The sequence below is a fragment of the Eschscholzia californica genome, unplaced genomic scaffold (genome assembly GCF_041429995.1).
Source record: "Eschscholzia californica isolate CP2 unplaced genomic scaffold, dmEscCali1.0.p SCAF_2, whole genome shotgun sequence".
In the NCBI taxonomy this organism is placed as follows: domain Eukaryota; kingdom Viridiplantae; phylum Streptophyta; class Magnoliopsida; order Ranunculales; family Papaveraceae; genus Eschscholzia; species Eschscholzia californica.
This window is the reverse complement of record NW_028238309.1, coordinates 17,527,158-17,545,419: the sequence shown is the minus strand read 5'-3', so window position 1 is coordinate 17,545,419 and position 18,262 is coordinate 17,527,158. Positions and strand designations below refer to the sequence as shown.

At 35.3% G+C, this 18,262-nt stretch overlaps 1 protein-coding gene across 1 annotated transcript; it reads left to right on the top strand.

Moving 5' to 3' along the window:
- Positions 1–13,817: 13,817 nt before the first annotated feature.
- Positions 13,818–18,052, top strand: LOC147556604 (glutathione hydrolase 3-like). Its single transcript, XM_086657508.1, has 7 exons — positions 13,818–14,197; positions 14,331–14,614; positions 15,912–16,430; positions 16,537–16,772; positions 16,899–17,163; positions 17,251–17,388; positions 17,619–18,052. The coding sequence occupies exons 1-7, from the start codon at positions 14,152–14,154 to the stop codon at positions 17,874–17,876; spliced, it is 1,746 nt and encodes a 581-aa protein (XP_086513634.1). The 5' UTR covers positions 13,818–14,151; the 3' UTR covers positions 17,877–18,052.
- The last annotated feature ends 210 nt before the right edge of the window (positions 18,053–18,262 follow it).

Genomic DNA, 18,262 nt, shown 5'->3' with positions numbered 1-18,262 from the left:
AACATTCGTCTCGACTTGTGAAAGAGAAAAACTTTGTAAACAAAGAAATGGCAGTCATTCAAAAATTATAGGAGCCCCCATGGTCTTGCCATGCAGGGAATAAAAGAACAAGGGATCAAGTTCACATACATATGCGAGATGCACGAGTAGGAAAGAAAGCACAAAGATCTGATAGCACCCCCCGGATAAAAGAAAGGCATCTGGAACCCGTCGCTTAATATCCAATTACCTTGAAAGGAGGATGAGGGGGATAAATTCTCAAGTAAGCTTTTGCATCCTTCGAATTTTGCCAGCAAAAAGAAAAGGAGGTGGTAAAGTGTTCACTACACATCAACAATCCCTTGAATGATGCCCCATTTAGCACAACTTCCTTGAGGAACATGGGACAAACAACTCTAAAATTAAATTCAAATAAAGGTCTCATGATGAGCTTAAAGAAAATCAGTAAGATGGAGAAAAATATCCCTAAAGAGAGACAACTTAGAAAAAGTTGTTCATGAAGAAAATCAAGGAATCAAGCACGCTATTTATAGACAGAATTCTAATGCAAAAATCTCAACTTGTCTAAAGGAATAAACAGGAGACGCCTTGAAAACTGGCGATAAGTGTTCATAAGTAAATCGCGACGAATTTCTGACTTGGACAAACATGGAAATGACTAAGTCTTCAAGCCTATGAAAAGAAGACGCGTGTCCTTCGGACGGATGGGAGGTAATGTAGTTTGTTACCCATAAGATAATCAAGAAAATGTGTGATCAGAAGATCAAATCACTTGACGTTAGAAGTCAAATCGCTTGACGTCGAAGAATAAAAAAGGAATAAGAACGAAACTCGTTCTTCGAAATATTCAAGGCATTAGAAATTTTCAAAAAATTAACGGCACGTAAGCATCCCTGAGAACCAGCCTTGGAAGCAACACTGCAAAATACCTCGCTACACGGAAAATAACTGGCCTTCACGAACCACTCTACTTAAGGTATACTCTAAACCTTAAGGATTTACTAATTCAAGTTAATTATAGATTATTTTAGTTACATGTGAATTACTTGCATAACAATTATCTGTAAAAATCAAAGGAAATATTTTTAAGTTCTTTCTCCTCCTTAGATTTTCTTCTTTCAACATTATAGTGGAAGGACTCGTGATGATCCAAAAAATGGTCATCAGTTGACTATGGTTATTAAGTCAAGAAAATATCAGAATCCTAACGGGTCAACCTGCATCCGGTCAACATGAAGGTTGAACCGGAAAGAGGTCTGCCACTTAAGCCCATAACTCAAGGGTTGGTACGATCATCTTCGACACCTACGCCTGCTTTGGCGCAAATACAACCAGGTCTGTCCTGGGATTTAAGAGAAGACTAGGGGCCCGCGTAAGTGGGGCCGTGTAGGGAATTATACCCTTATACTAGTGTTTATAGCGGATAACGACATCTAATGTCTAACACTAGTATCCCTAAGATCATCATGCAAAACTAGTAATTAACTAAGGCCGCGACTTTGGGGAATAAAGAAAAATCTCTAGGGAATAACAAAAAGTCAAATAGAATTTACTTAGGAAGAATATTTATATGTTAGCCCAAAAATAAACCTAGTTGCTTTTTAGCCCTTAGTCTTCATCCCACCCATATTCGACCACTACGGCTTTAATTTCCGGTCACCCACCAAAACAACTCCAAAATCAAATAACTTCTTCCTCTACTACTAACTCCTCTTTTCTTCATATCAGAAGAAAAAACAAAGATCAAGATGATTGTTCCAGCTGATTCCCACCAAGAAGAAGAAGGGATTAGAAAACTCAATTGAAAAACTTGAAATCATCAGAAATTTGATTTATTAGTTGTTGTTGGTGTTGTTGTTGCTTGAACTGAGAGTCAACCTCCACCATCACCACCAACACTAACATCAAGAGTTGGAGTTGATAAACAAATAACAAATCAAGCTAGATTGATTATGAGACCTCAACCAACCAAATTGAAATTGAAATTGCAACCACAAGCTAATAATTCCCCTTTTCTAACCCTAAAAAATTAACCTGGTTGCTTTTCTTAACCTAATCTTTGTGTAATGTTTGATATTTGTACTATTGTAAAAAGAAAAATGGAATAACTTGAAAAAGTTTGGAGATTTAGGTTTAGGTTTAAGGAGTGAATAGGGTTCTACTAAGATCGAGTTTCTCTAATAAAATCTGATTCGTTTCTATAAGCTCCCATGGATATAAACATGGAAAGAAATAAATCTATCGCGTAATTAACTTCATCGATATCCCTAACAATTCGGTAACAGAAACAAATTCAAATAAAGATTAATTTACTTTCTTCTCGTAAGTGTTTATTGAAAACATTCTAATACGAAGAATGATCATCAAGAACTGAAAAAAAACCTAGAAATTGATGGAATCGGGGACGAAATAGACGTAGTTAGGGAGAGAAGAGAGAGAGGAAAGAAAAGATAAGAGAACAGATAGAGGAGAGTAAGAGAATAGAGAGGGGAGAGTAAACGAGCAGGAGAGATAGAGAGAAGAAGATGAGAGAGATGGGATGAAGATTACGGAGCGAAGTTCAATCATGTAATTTTTTGGACTAAAAACTAAATATTTCTCGTAAGTCAACTTTGACTGACTAAGTCTTTATTCCCCGGAGAGGTTTCTTTATTCCTCAAAGCCGCGACCTTAACTAATAGGAAGATAGTAGATTACCTTAATCGCTATTTCCCTCGAGCTAGTTGAATAGATTAAAGAAGACCAAGAGCTTCAAACGTAGCTCCTCTACTTGGGACACCGAACGTTGTATTTAATCTTCCTCCTTGAAAGCTCGCTAGCACTCCAATGGTGGTTTGATAATAAGAAGACCTTCTTGCTTGACTAGAAGATAGCGTGGGAATTAGCTCACTTTCTCCTCTCTACTTGATGTGGTAGAGTAAGAAAGCTTAGAGAGAAATTCCACACCTTATTCGCTGCCCTAAGAGTGTTTATATAGAACCCTAATGAGAATACACCTCCTCAAAGGTTTCCTAAAACACCCTTTAGAATAAGATTTAGGGAAATAGTCGAAAATAGCAATTAATGATATTTTCTCAATTCCCTAAGTAGGAGGTATCCAAACACCACGAAATTTTGCGTGCATACTACTGGGTATGTCAGAAACTCACCCTCCAAAATTCAGCCCAATCCGAGTCCCGGAAGTACCCGAAGTGGCCTAGGCCCAAAACCCTTATTTCAGGCCTTTTTGCTATCTTATGCCCAAATTCTATTTAGGCCTGTGAGATATGTTTATGGGACATTTCTAATGTTATATCACACTCCCACTAGTCATATCATTCGATTAAATACCCATTCTTATGTGTAACCCGATGTAGGATCCGATCGAAGTTAGCCGCGAATTCCTTCGTAATTCAACAATCGTAGTTGGTTTCTAGCTAAACACTACGACCCCTAAATCAATCGGACTTGATGATCTTCTTCATCAATTCTCCTAGCCGACATACTCGCATTGCCATCTTGGTCGAAGGACATCTCCTTCAACTCCTTCAGGCCTATACTTTAATCCCGAAATATGGGGGGTAGAAGCATGTCTGATGCTTTACCGACTCAATCCCGAAATCCCATCAAAGTTCTCAGTCGGTAAGGATCTTAAGTATTTAAACTTGCGCTTCAAGAGTCTCGCAAGGGGGAACTTCTCTTAAGGAATCTACATGCTCGAAAAGACATATATCAAGTATCCTTGAACAAGGTAACTTCTATTAATCAAACAACGAGATAATCCCAAAGAGGAATCCTAAGATCTCACAACTACGAAATAATAGTTTCAATTCAATAAGGTGGATCAGAGCCGCCTCATCAACACCACCTATCAACAATTGGCCAAAGAAGCCTGTAAAAGGTAATCAAATCACCTCAATGAAGGCACAAACAAAATTTACGACTAAGTCACAACTCTGTAAACCCGAGTTCACTCAATACTGATCAATACTCGATATTTTAACTACAAAGGCAATCTGACTGTCTTGCTTCAGTGACGTACCCGAATTTCTTGCAGGTTTTGCCCCCAGATCGTGAGCAACAAAGCAGGATGCGACGTAGCATTCACAACACCTTGATTGATTGCAGAAAGATAAATTTTGACATCAGCATATATATGAATAACTACCCCCTCATGTTGGACCTTAGATTAGAAAATGTTTAAAATCAAATTTACCTTTTATTTTTTTTTAGTCGTGGATGCAAGTTGGTCTTTTTTTATTCATGTAGGACCCTTTCTAACATTAAAAAAGTCATCGATGTAACTATCCATCTATTAATTGTGAAGTTTTAAAGGTGCTCCTAAAATGGTTAAAGGTGTACTCATCAAAGCAATGGTGAAGTCTGCGAGGAAAGAGATGCTTTTAACATTTATGGGAGGCGCCTTTAAAACTCTCCTTTTAATTTTCATCACATTTGAAGATTTATTATATAATAGGCCAAAATCTTTTAAAAGTTAGGAGAAAAATCACCAGTTCGCAATAAGAGAAAATGTTACACTATGTACAAAAACTCTTTTAATGTAACTAACTACACATAACTCTTTTATTGGACTTCGAATCTTGATAAAATTCATATATTAAAAAAAGGGCTTCTCAATATCTTTAAAAAATATACTTTCTATGTGATTCATGAAAAAGTTATTCAAGAAAAAATTAGCTGCATTTTCTGTTTCGCAAAACTACTTTTGTAATGAAAAACTTGGAATATTTTTCTTTTAAGTTGGCTGTTTTTTGTTATTTCCAAACAACTGCTGGCAAAACTTGCAAACACAAAAAATCTTGCAAATCCCAAGCGCGAATTCTTGTAACTCGTCTTCTTTTTTTAGGTCGCTGCTTTGGAGAATAAAGAAAATTCTCCGGGGAATAAATTCTCGAGGGAATCCAGATTTTTTTGAAAGTTCTCCGGGGAATAAATTTTTATGGGGAATACAGAATACATTTTTTTGAAAGTTCTCCTCCATCTCATCTGTTCTCTCTGCCACTTCATCTTCTCGCCACCTCATCATCTTCTCCGGCGAAGGTCGCTGGGCGGCGACCTTCAAACATTAAAAAAAAAAAAAAAAATTATTTTCTCTCTCATCTCTCTCTCTAATTTTTTTTTGTTTTCTCTCTCTAGAACAGATATAGAGAAAGAGAAAATTTTTAAAAAAAATTTAGAGAGGGAGAGGAGAGAGAAAATTTTTAAAAAAGTTTTTTTTTTAATGTTTAAAGGTCGCCGACCGGAAAATTTTCCGGCCGGCGACCTTCGCTGGAGAAGATGATGAGATGGTGTGAAGATGAGGTGGTAGAGGGAGGTGATGAGGTGGTAGAGGGAGGTGATGAGATGGAGGAGCCTTCTAAAATTTGTTTATTTTGAACTCCCAAAACTAGAAGTCCCTTAGCAATAAAAAGAAACATAAAAGTCAATCTTATGTGAAGAAAAGTCAATCTTAGCAATAAAAGTCAATCTTATGTGACTAATTAGTCACATAAAAGTCAATCTTATGTGACTAAATTAGTCACATAAAAGTCAATCTTATGTGACTAATTTTTTTTATTCACCAAAACCGCGACCTTTTTTTATTCTTCTATTTTTCTCATTTCTTTTGGCAAACTCAAGTTTGCAAATTAGATGTTCGCAATTAGGTTTAGAGAGAGAAAATAGGTAACCGAGAAGAGACAAAAAGTTGTTTAGGACTTCAAACTTTCTTAACTACCAGTACTTAACTCTCTGTTACATCCATCAGAAATAATGAAAAACTAACACCCGTTCCTTTGCCTAATTACACCTTTGTTACACCTCTTGATCGTTGTGGTCTTCTTTCTTTTACAAATTTGTTTCAAGCGTTCTATAATCTCTTCTACTGAAAGTAGTCCTTCGGTTGGACAAGAGAAGTGTTGCAAGTGTCTTGAATATGGGTTTGATGTCTAACCCGATTTTTGACCTGCCAACCCGCTTACTAGAATTTTTGACCCATTAGCAGAACTGATTACTGAGACAGGATTAGTATGCGAAGCAGAGCTGGACTCCGAGACAGAGCTGGAATGCGGAGCTTGACCTATGTCGGTTATTAGTATTAGCGTATCCATGTGTATTTCGGATTTAGAAAGAGAGAGTCGATGAGGCGGTGGGATTAGCGTTTTAGTGGCTATATAAACTAAAACCCTAGGAGATGCCTGTGTCGAATTCTCACGAATCTCTTGTGTAACTTGTTTGCTTATCATAGTGGAAATCATCGCGCCGTTGTCGCCGTAGAGTAGGTCTCACCAACCAAACCATGTAAATCTCTTGTGTTCTATGTGATTGTTCTTTATTTCCTATTGCTTTTCTTGGATTACTTGATTTAGATCATAGCAAACCGCTTTTCTCATAACAAAAAATTTGAACTCCATTCTAGGCAATCTATCAAGAAATAAAAGTCAATGTTTTTCCATCTCATCTAAACTTTCTCAATTCTTTATTCAAATTCTCTCTTTTATAAATATTTTATTTCTTAAGTCCACCTTAATTATTTTATCTTACAATGCATTAAAAAATAAATCACGTTTAACATTTTAAACAATAAATATAAAAGCACGTTAGAAAACTGAAACTACATTATTACATTATTTCAAAATCAATATTAAAAAGAGAAAGTTATTGTTCTTTACTTTAAAACTCAAAATTTGTATGATGTCCAAATGTCACGTGGCAAAGTTGAAGGAGAGAACATGGGTAGGAAAAGATGAAAAATAGAGAAAAGAAGTTGAGAAACCTAATGAGAAATTTAAGAGTAATGAGAGGTAGCTAATTCTCTTTATTAAAAAAAGTAAGAATTAAGAAATTTTGGAAAAACAAGAACACTCAAACCTTCTTTTTCTATTTCCCTAATGCAATACTTTTTTGTCCACCACAAAATTGGCCCGCCTTAAGATCTTATCTAAAATAATAATCCATCACTGTTTATGACAAAAAAAAAGGCAATTAATTTTGTGGCACCTTAAGTATTGTAGATTTCATTCATATAACCTTAGGTAAAAAAGATCTCCAGTCTAGATAATTTATATTATACCATCCTCTTGGTTAAGATTTCTTCGTAGTTAACCTTGCTAATGAGCCAGCTAGTTCATTGAACTTTTTGTTTACAATAACTAAAACATAAAAAGTCAAAAAGATGTCCTTTACTAATTTATCAGTTGAATAGCTCTATAGCTTGTCTAGTGGGCATTCGTCTCCGTTCCATTAATCCTGCAAACAACATTCTTTGAGTCGCCTTCTACAGAAATTCTTTTATAGTCGTGAGCATTGGCCCATTTAAGTACTGCTTCTAATCCGGCCTATGCTTTTCCTTCATCTACATTAATTTCGGCAGCTCATGAGGAGTGATGTACTTGCAAGACAATTTCCTTAGCAATAATGAATTACAAGTCCTATTACTGCTTCATGGGAAGACGATGTAAATGAGATGTCGAAGTTGCATTTGATGTAGGTTTGAGGTTGAGGACTACAACTGAAGATATTAGTTGTAACTGTCATGGTAGAGTGACTACCTTTTTGTATTGATGATGTAACTTTAGACATTCGGATGAAGAGCTTCGGCTGATTTGGCTCCTCTAATTGGAGTAGCTTTTTACATCTTTGTTTCCATACAGACCAAAGAATATAGATATGTGAGATGAAAGAGGAAAATCTTTACACGAATTGTCACCCATCTTAAGTATTTCTGGTAACCCGTCAGATATCTTCCTCGAAAGTGGTGTGAACCTTCCTTATGATCCAGATCTCCCGTCAGATAGTGGATTTCCTCTGGTTTCCGATCAAATTTGTGAGGGCAAAGCTTGTGAAAAACAAAGAAGACACTCCAAGGATCAAGTTAGTGAGGTGGTTTTTACAATTTAAGAAAAGAATTCAAAAGTCTGAATTCAGAAGATGACCTTTGATCCTTTTAAAACAACGGAAACAAAGATGATTTGTTTATAGGGAAATGATAGAGTGCCCAGCAATTTTGCCCATTAAAATGCCCAAATCCTCATTTGGAAATAAAAGCGGTCCCCACCGTAGTCAAACTTTGAAAAAACCTTGTCTTTTAGTGATTCCACATCAGCTGGGCATTTTAATGGGCTAAAAACTGGGCACTCTAGCATCTCCCTTGTTTATATAAGTCTCGATGAGCTTTGGTAGTGAGCTGCTGAGATGATGCGGTGGTAAGGCATCAGTCTTCATGGTAGCCATTTGTCCATGACTGTTTGGAGGGTAATATTTGATAAGTACATATGTTCTAATATTAATAGATCCTCCGTCACATAACAATCCGTGTATGTAAAATAGATATTTGGCTCTATCGGTCATTCCACGTCATTGTTGTTCTCTTTAGGTATGTATGGGCTCGAGGAGACCGAGCTTACTCTGGATTATCTCCCTGCTTTGCGCCTCCGGCCAGCGCACAACGCTGGCTAAGGTTACTGTAAGAGGCAGTTTCTAAAACTCTTGAAGAGGCGGTTTTGAAGGTGGTTTCTAAATTTTGGCACCAAAGTAATTTAGAAACCAAAGTTCCTTTTTATGGGGCTTGATATCTATATAAATAGGGGTCTTGAATCTTTGTAACAAACACCAACACAACTACTCAACAACAACTCTTCTTTAGAGAGCTAGAGAGATAGCAAGAGTGAGAGAAATTTTTCATAGTTTTTGAGCGGTGTTAAATTTCTCGGTCGTCGAAGATTTAGTATAGAAGGTTAATTCTATACGGTACCATCTTGGGACGAACTTGCGGGTTGTGTGAGTCGTCTTCATCTATCCTTCAATAAAGATTTCTTGTTCGCCCGAGGACGTAGGCTTTAAAGCCGAACCTCGTAAATTCTGTTTGCATATTTAGATTTTGACTTAGTTTTTCGATTAATCTTCATAATCGGATCAATTTCTAGAATAGGTTCGATAGCTTCCGCGACTTTTAGTTATAACAGTTACAAACCTAGCCCGGGTCCCCCTTCCCCCTTACCTTATGGTAGTGTGGGGCTCAAGGTACCAAGGTGACTTTGCAGACCTTTCTCCACTGTTCTGATAAAAGTCGAGCTCTTACTATAGTTGGCTCTGATTCACTTTTTGCTTGTCTCTGGCCAGTGCAAGGTTCAAGGTGGCTCGGAGACTCATGCCGACCTCCCATATCAAGGCTCAGGTGAAAAAACTCTTCGGATCACCTCCCTAATGACTTTGAGGGTCTGCCTATTTCATTATTGGTTAATATGTTGACATCTTGTCTCAAAGCTGACCAATATTTGTTTGAGCAGATTTGACTCCTTGAATTGGAACAACTCTTCACATCCTTGTGTCCATACAAACTAAAGAAAGATAGAATTGTGAGATGAAATTAAAAGAAAAATCTTTAGGTGAATTGATACTCATCTTAAGTATTTATTCAGATAACCCGTCCTTGAAGGAGTTTCTTGGCAACTGATCAACCTGGCACTTTAAGGAAGTGAGAAGTACAATGATCGCGTGAAGACACAATCACCCACTAAATGCTCTCATGATTCATTTGCAAATTGACACGATGGGGAAAGTTAGAAAGATTTGACTGAATGAGAAATTCTGCAATATGTTCTTCATCGACAGTATATTTGAGGATAGCTTCCATATAAACAATCTTTTTGTGTAACTTTGAGTGCCCGTACTTAATTCCAGAATCGGAGTTCTATGTACATAAAATATTTTGACTTAATTTGACTTTATTACTCAGCTTCTGTAAAAGACAATAGACTTAAAAGTTTGACCACGATTTCGACCGTTTTCTTTTACCTAAGTGAGTTAGCATGTCACAAATAAAGTCAAGATCTTTTGTACCGTAATTCTAGTGATTGTTCCTTTGTTATTTCCTTATACATCGATGAAGCATGTTGGTATTGGTTATTTGAAAAATCTTAATTATTTTTCTGTTGTATTGACGGCTAACTAGGCTTTTCTTTTTTAATAAGTAAAATAAAAGAGTTGACTATTAACCTATCTTTTAATTTCTTGTTGAAAATTTTTGGTTTAAGGTCCAAAAGATAGACCTTTATAGTATCATAAGTCTATTTTTTTTTTTGTTGAAGATCATAAGTCTAATATTAGCACAAAATCCACCAAAAGTATCAAATCTTACAAATTCTGGGTTCACCATACAAATCATTGTTTCCATGATACCGTACCAAACATGTTTCCACGACATTGTTAGCTTACTACATGAAGCAATACGTAAAAGACCATTTGCCTTTTACAGTTTAATTTCATGCAACTTGGTTTGCGGTGCGTAAAACAAAAAAATTGTACGTAAACATATACATACATCTTCACTAAACAATTAACTCGTCACTAATGCAATTGTGCATTTGCACGAGGAAAAATAAGAGATTCAAAGAAATGGACTTGTTATCTTTTTTTTGGCTAGCGCTTTAGGGAAAGCCAAATAGTTTCCGGGGTGTGAAATTTTAAAAGGGAATATGCAAAATTTTAAAAAATTTCCGAGGAAACATATTTTATGAGGAATATGTTTCAAAATAAAAAACCCTCCACCTCACCTCCTCTCTCTTTGTCTTCTCCGACCAGTTCGCCGGCCGGAAAAATTTTCCGGCCGGCGACCTTCAACAAAAAAAAATTTAATCTCTCCCTCTAAAAAAAAAATATCTCTCCTCTCTCTAGATCTGGTGAACCAGGCCATTAAAGGTCTATTCGCAGACCTTCATGAGGTCTGCGAACAGACCTGAACCAGATCTAGAGAGAGAGGTGAGTTTTTTTTTTTTAAATTATTTTTTTGTTAGAGGGAGAGATAAAAAAAAAAATTTAATGTTTGAAGGTCGCCGACCGGAAAATTTTCCGGCCGGCGACCTTTGCCGGAGAAGACGATGAGGTGGCAGAGAGAGGTGATGAGATGTAGGAGAGAGAGAGAGAGAGAGGTGAGGTAGAGGTTTTTTATTTCCCTATAACAACTTACAAAATAAAATTGTTAAACAAAATTAACCAATTTTTTACCAAGTCTTCACACCCCGGAAATTATTTAGCTTTCCCCAAAGCGCTGGCTTTTTTTTTTTATTGAGTTTGGACATTAAATCCATTATATTTTCTATTTTGGACTTACTGCCTACTGACGCTATGGCCATTTTTCCATCTCCGTTGGCAACATATATTCATATAAGGTGACAAGAGAAATGTTACAGGATGGTTGATGGTTATGCAAACATTGTCCATTGATGCCCAAGGGAGATGTAGAATAAAAAAGTTGAATTACATGATGTAGGGTATTGAGACTGATTCCTGCGTCAGTCGTATAGTTGGGGCCAAATTCGTCTAAAAGTGAGTAACTAATTTCTCACAATACAAATATCTTTTCCACCAGCCAAAACAAACCAACTCATTCAGCAACAAATACTCATAAACACGACTAATTCCTGCTTAGCCCCTGGGATGTAACCAATTCGTATCCGTCTGCTTGAGTTCCTACATTTGACTAGTTTCAATTTTAGCCCCCATTTTAACCATTATCTATTATATAAAACAGAAGGGAAAACGATGACTGGGACAACCATCATTTTTTAATAAAGGATATTGTCTAAAAGCCCTTCTCAAAATTTAAAATATAGTCCTTCGTAAAAATAAAGTTACCTATTTAAAAAAACAATAATCTTTTCCTTCTTAGAAATAAAATAAATAATTTAAGAAAAAAGGAACAAAATAAATTTCAAGGGTTAAAAAAAGAAATTAAAATCTCTCTGTCTCTCTGAATAAATTATAACTGATTTAAGAGAAAAGAAACAAAAAAATAATAACTAATAAAAATCTCTCCCTTAATAAAATATAACAATAAATTTTGTAACATTTGATCGATACAAGTGTCTGTGCCCTAGGGCACGGGATATACCCTAGTCTATATAATAAAATAGAAGGGAAAACGATGACTGGGACAAACATTCTTTTTTAATAAAGGACTAGGGTATATCCCGTGCCCTAAGGCACGGAAACTTGCTATCAATCAAATGTTACGAAATTTATTGTTATATTTTAATGAGAGAGATAGATTTTTTTATTAGTTATTATTTTTTTGTATTACTTTTTTATTCTTTTCTCTTAAATTAGTTATTATGTTATTGAGAGAGAGAGAGATTTTAATTTCTTTTTTCAACCCTTGAAATTTATTTTGTTTCTTTATTTCTTAAATTAGTTATATTATTTCTAAGAAGGAAACCATTATTTTTTCTTTTGTTTATTGTATCAATCAAATTTGAAGACTTTCGATATTTATTGTTGCTATATTGTTTATTTTCTTTTGTTTATTTTTTCCTTAAATTAGTTATTTTATTGAAAGAGAGAGATTTTAATTTCTTTTTTTAACTCTTGAATTTTTTTTTCTTAAATTAGTTATTTTATTTCTAAGAAGGATACGGTTATTATTTTTTAAATAGGTAACTTTATCTCTACGAAGGACTATATTTTAAATATTAAGGACTTCTAGACAATATCCTTTATTAAAAAAGGGTGTTTGTCCCAGTCAGCGTTTTCCCTTCTGTTTTATTATATAGATATTATTTAGAAGTTCTTCTTAAAATTTAAAATATAGTCTTTCGTAGAAATAAAGTTACCTATTTAAAAAAAATAATCGTTTCCTTCTTAGAAATAAAATAACTAATTTAAAAAAAAAAAATTCAAGGGTTAAAAAAAGAAATTAAAATATATCTCTCTCTCTCTATCAATAAAATAATAACTAATTTAAGAGAAAAGAAACAAAAATATAATACAAAAAAAATAATAACTAATAAAAATCTCTCTCTCTCAATAAAATATAACAATAAATTTCGTAACATTTGATTGATACAAGTGTCCGTACCCTAGGACACGGGATATACCCTAGTATGAAGAAAATATGAAGAGAATGTGAAGTCTATTTTTTGATTTCCAATTTTACCCTTTGTCTTGTTTTTCTAATCTCCCTCTTCTCTTCACTTCATTATCTCTTTCTCGTTCACAAAGGCACTTACAGATTTCGGGTGGAAGGTGAAGTCTCTTAGTTGGAGAAGGATTGTAAAAATCAAAGTTTTATCTCTAGCTGTCTATTAGCCTTCCTTTCTCTATAGCTCCCTATGCCACTTACTCTCCATGCCTCTCTTTTCGAATAAAATTGTTTGTGGATGCGTGGAATCGATCTGATCATGGTAGGGTCCCTCACCCCGAAATTGATTCGGTTGTGTTTGGTTTGTGCACCACTAGACCAATTTGTTCGTAGTTGGTGGGTTTCCAAATCAAGATATGGTTCATGGTGGGTGTTCACCATCATGAAACAATTCCCGTCACATGAGAAACAAGAATGTACAAGGGGAATCCGACTGTTTAATTATAACAAAGCATTGCGATGGTCCCTGCGAATGCTAACGCAATGTGATTTCTGCCCAGTGCTCTGAATGTCAAAGTGAAGAAATTCAACCAAGCGCGGATAAACGGCGGGAGTAACTATGACTCTCTTAAGGTAGCCAAATGCCTCGTTATGACGAAAGGTCTGGAGATAGAGGGGCATTCTAGGTATTTTTTTCTCTAAAGTACGAAAAATGGAGGTCATGGAAAAAAACTTAAGGTTAAATTTGGAAAAAAAATATCAAAGCTAAAACAGAATTACTTATAAAGAAGGGGGAGACAAAATGGTAGTTGGTCAAACTATAAGGGGCAAAACTCGAGTTGGTCAAATAGTAGGGGCTTCTATTTAAAATGTACAATAATTTGTAATCCCAAAATAAGTATAAATGTAGAATCACATGAAAATAGTATAAACTATATACAATCCATTATTTCTGTGTCAGCAACATCTCTTACTTAATTTTGTATGTATTTAGATTTATAGAATACATAAATCTCTTTGATTTAGTGAGAAATTATTTGGTTCCTTTTAACATGTATATAATATATCCCAATAATGAAGGATTAGACATACATATATATCTCTTCCATAACCAGGTCTTAGTAGGCTTAAGATTCCCATTTATAGACCCTTCTTCCAGTACATAAGTATTCTACATTTTCTATCAATGCAATAGTCAAACCTCTCCCTTTCCTTCTCTCTTTTTTTCCAACTTCTCCTTCTCTATCTTTTGTCACTATTATAGTAGTAGAAGAAAGCTTCTAATCTCTCTTGTTGTCAAGAGGACAGATAGCAAAATGAAGTTAGATATCAGAATTTTCATTGTTACTCTTACAATAATCAGTAAGTTCTTCTTCCCAAGATTTCTCCCATCTTATCTCTTTCTCTAAATCTCAATACTCATTTCACCAACCTTTCCATTATTTTGTTTCCATTTATGGTAAGACTAACAAGTATTGGTGGTTCATAAAATTAGGTTTAGGATTTGCAGTTGATGCTGAGGATAAGGGATACGTAATTAAGTCAAAGAATGGCGTAGTTGCTGCAGATGATAGTCGGTGCTCAGAAATCGGTGCAGCAGCGTTGAGAAAAGGTGGTCATGCCGTTGATGCGGCCGTTGCAGTAGCTATATGTCTTGGGGTTGTGAATCCGATGTCGAGTGGAATTGGTGGTGGTGGTTTTATGGTAGTCCGGTCTTCATCCACCTCAAAAACCCAAGCTTTTGATTCAAGAGAGACTGCTCCTTTAGCTGCATCCCAAGTTCATATTCTAATCTCTTTCTCTCTTTTTATTACTTCTATATTTCAGTTAGGAACTAAAGGATAGGTTATTGGATCAAATCTAACCCTTTTTTTTAACCCAATTGGATATCAGAATTTGATACACTTTTTTCTTTAATCTAAATTAAATAAGTTAAATCAGATATTTGATTTAATACTAAATATTTGATTGAAAATAGTTAGTACTACAAATATATTTATTTTATAACCTGTGATTAGACCCAATCGTATCTAAATCATAGTACGGTAAAAACTATATGTCAACAAATAATAATATATGATCCATCTTTGAATATTATTTCTGATATCCAATGGTGGGTCTAATTAACGTACATAAACTAAGCTTACTAGAAAACCACGAGTTAAGATCCGCTTACTTTGTGATTAAACTTTATTATATATGGGGAATCCAACTAGACCTATTTCTTGAAATTTTACAAAAATAAAAGAACTTAATAACTAGTGTTGGAGTTTGTTGTTCTTTTTTTTTGAGATTTCACACAAAGAATTGAAAGTATCTAACAAAAATGTCAAATGACCTAATTTTTGGGGCATATACAGGTCAAAAGGTGATATCATCGGCCTAATTGGTCAGACAATTTCTCTCTCTTCATGAAGTGACCACAAAACTCGGGACATTTACCATTTCTCATTACTTAGACATCCAACAAAACACTAAAATCCACAATAGTATGTGTCTTGTACACACAGCATCTCTAGAAATTTTATGCCTTTTTTAACCTTTGATTTGACAAATTTATATTCATTTTATTTGTAAAAAAGGCAAGCTGGCACAAGATTTCACAGTATGGCTATTCCAAACCATCCCAAAACACCATTTTAGGACTACTTCCAGCTAAGCCTTCCTTAATTATAAGTTTTTTTTTTTGTTGAAATTTCCTTAATTTTTGAAGTTACCCCACATACATATGTATATATGATCATGTTTGCTTTTTCTCAATGTTAGATAAGAAACCTAATTCCAACTCTAAGTTTATTCTAGTTTGATTTCAGGATATTTGTACATTTTTTTTTATTAGTGATGTCTATCTCATTTGAATGATAAGTTCAAATTGATATTTTGTCCCATTGATTAGACTATTCGAATTCCCACAACCAGAAAGAAAAAAAGAAAAGAAACAAACACCACTTTATAGGAATCTCCGCGTGCAACACACCATTGTGAACAAGAAAGGACCACGGCTAAATATTATGATGTAACTATTAAGTTGTTTATTCGATGAATTTTGATCGTGTATTCTGTTAACTAATAACAGGATATGTATGCAAATAATCCCACATCTAAATCTCATGGTGCATTGTCTATGGGTGTGCCGGGCGAGTTAGCCGGACTTCATGAAGCATGGTTGAAGTACGGACGATTGCCTTGGAGCGAGCTAATCGATCCATCTGTCCGACTAGCCGAATACGGGTTTGCCGTCGGTCCATATCTTGAACGTGCCATTAACCAGTCAGAGAAGCTTATCAAGGATGATCCTGGACTAAGTAAAGTTTTAGCCCGGAACGGGAAATTACTGAAGAAAGGTGAAACTTGTTATAATGTTGAGCTCGCTAACACTTTGAGCACGGTCGCTAAGAAAGGACCTCAAGCTTTTTACAACGGGACAATAGGCGAAAAATTAGTTGAAGATGTGAGAAAAGGTGGTGGAATTTTAACAATGGAAGATTTAAGAAATTACAAAGTTAAAGTTACTGATGCTATGGCTGTGGACTTGATGGGATTCACCATTCTTGGAATGCCTCCTCCTTCAAGTGGTACTCTTGGGATGTCTTTGGTATGTCCATTTCATCATTCTTTTATATTCTAAAATATATTTAAAACTAGGGTTTCAAGATTTCTAATTCTTTGTCAATACAATGTATTTATTTATTTTGTACCAGGTCCTAAACATATTGAACACTTATGGATCAAAGGAAGATGTAAAGGGTTTATTGGGTGTTCATCGATTAATCGAATCACTGAAGCATATGTTAGCAATTCGAATGAACCTCGGGGACCCAGATTTTGTAGATATATCGAAATATGAGTCTGATATGCTTTCTCCGTCATTTGCTGCAAAACTTCAAAAAAAGATACTCGACAACACTACCTTCGTACCTGATTACTATTTGAACAAGTAAGAATGAATTATTTTACTACTTTTACTTAGAAAATACATAAAGCAATACTTGATGTGCACATAGTTATAGTGTTATCAAAGAGTGCACATTCCAACTATATTATTATATGAATGGACAATCAGATGGAGCCAATTAAGAGACCATGGAACCAGTCATTTTTGTATCGTTGACGGAGAAAGGAACGCCGTGTCAATGACAACAACTGTAAATTACTATTTTGGAGGGGGTGTTCTCTCACCATCCACTGGCATTATCCTCAACAACGAGATGGATGATTTCTCGACGCCCACCGAGAAGTCTAACGACAGACTTCCTCCAGCTCCATCAAATTTTATAAAACCAAACAAGAGACCCTTATCTTCAATGACACCAATAATCATTCTCAAGGTACATAACTTTAAAACTCACACTTCCTTAAGGTCTAGCTTTGAGTTATTTGTTCACTTTTTTCTTTTTCGTGGTTCATGTTTGTAGGACAAGCAATTAGCAGGGGTACTTGGCGCAAGTGGGGGAATTTACATTATCCCGGCCGTGCTTCAGGTTTTCCTTAACCATTTTATCATCGGAATGAAACCTCTTGATAGTATTCGAAGCCCAAGGATCTACCATAAGGTTCAACTCTAATCTTTTCTATGTATATACTTAACAACTACTAGTTGCGGAAGAGAGGTTTTAAAGGCGCCCTCTATAAGTGTTAAAGGCGTCTCCTTCACTCACAAAGCTCAATCTTAATTTTGTTTTGGGGGTGGCGTCTTTAACACTTACAGGGGCGCCTCTAGAACTACCTTTTTTGTATAATTGTGGTAAGTAAATTAACCATAAAGTAATGTTATTGATGGCAGCTAGTACCAAATGTGGTATTGTATGAGAATTGGACCATAGTAGATGGTAGCCACATTGAGATTTCAAACGAAGAGAAGACTTTCTTGAGAAAAAGAAGACATGAATTGACAAGTCTTCCAACTGGGGCTATCACTCAACTTGTTATTCAAACCCCAACTACTGAAAAGGTCTTGGGAAGGAAAAGCTATAATGCAGATGGAGGAATGCTTACTGCTGTGAGTGATCCGAGGAAAGGTGGAAGGCCTGCAGCCGTTTGATTATTTATAACCATTAAAACATTTATTTGAATCAAATAAAAGCTAGCCTCATGCCACGAAGTGACGAAGAATTAATGGTAAAACGAATGTATTCGCTTCCATGAAATTTGTCATTGTTAAACCATGAATTTGTTGACGAAGTTTCTAGACTAATCAATTTCTGATGTAGTTGTCAATATTTTCCCAGTATTATTGTTTTTGTATTAGTAAGGGGGTTAAGGATCCCTACCCTAATAAAAAGCTACTTACACAAGTTTACTAGACCTTGGTAAGGAAACGTAACTAGGGTTAGATTCATTACAATTAATCGAAGAATGATAGAACAAAAAAACTACTCCGTATTATCTTCTCATTCAGACTTCGTCTCAATGCACCTTCATTATCTC

Coding starts and splice junctions, on each gene's coding strand:
- LOC147556604 (XM_086657508.1), top strand. CDS start 14,152: ATGAAGTTAGATATCAGAATTTTCATTGTTACTCTTACAATAATCA. Junction 14,198..14,330: donor TGTTACTCTTACAATAATCA/GTAAGTTCTTCT, acceptor TCATAAAATTAG/GTTTAGGATTTGCAGTTGAT. Junction 14,615..15,911: donor CTCCTTTAGCTGCATCCCAA/GTTCATATTCTA, acceptor AACTAATAACAG/GATATGTATGCAAATAATCC.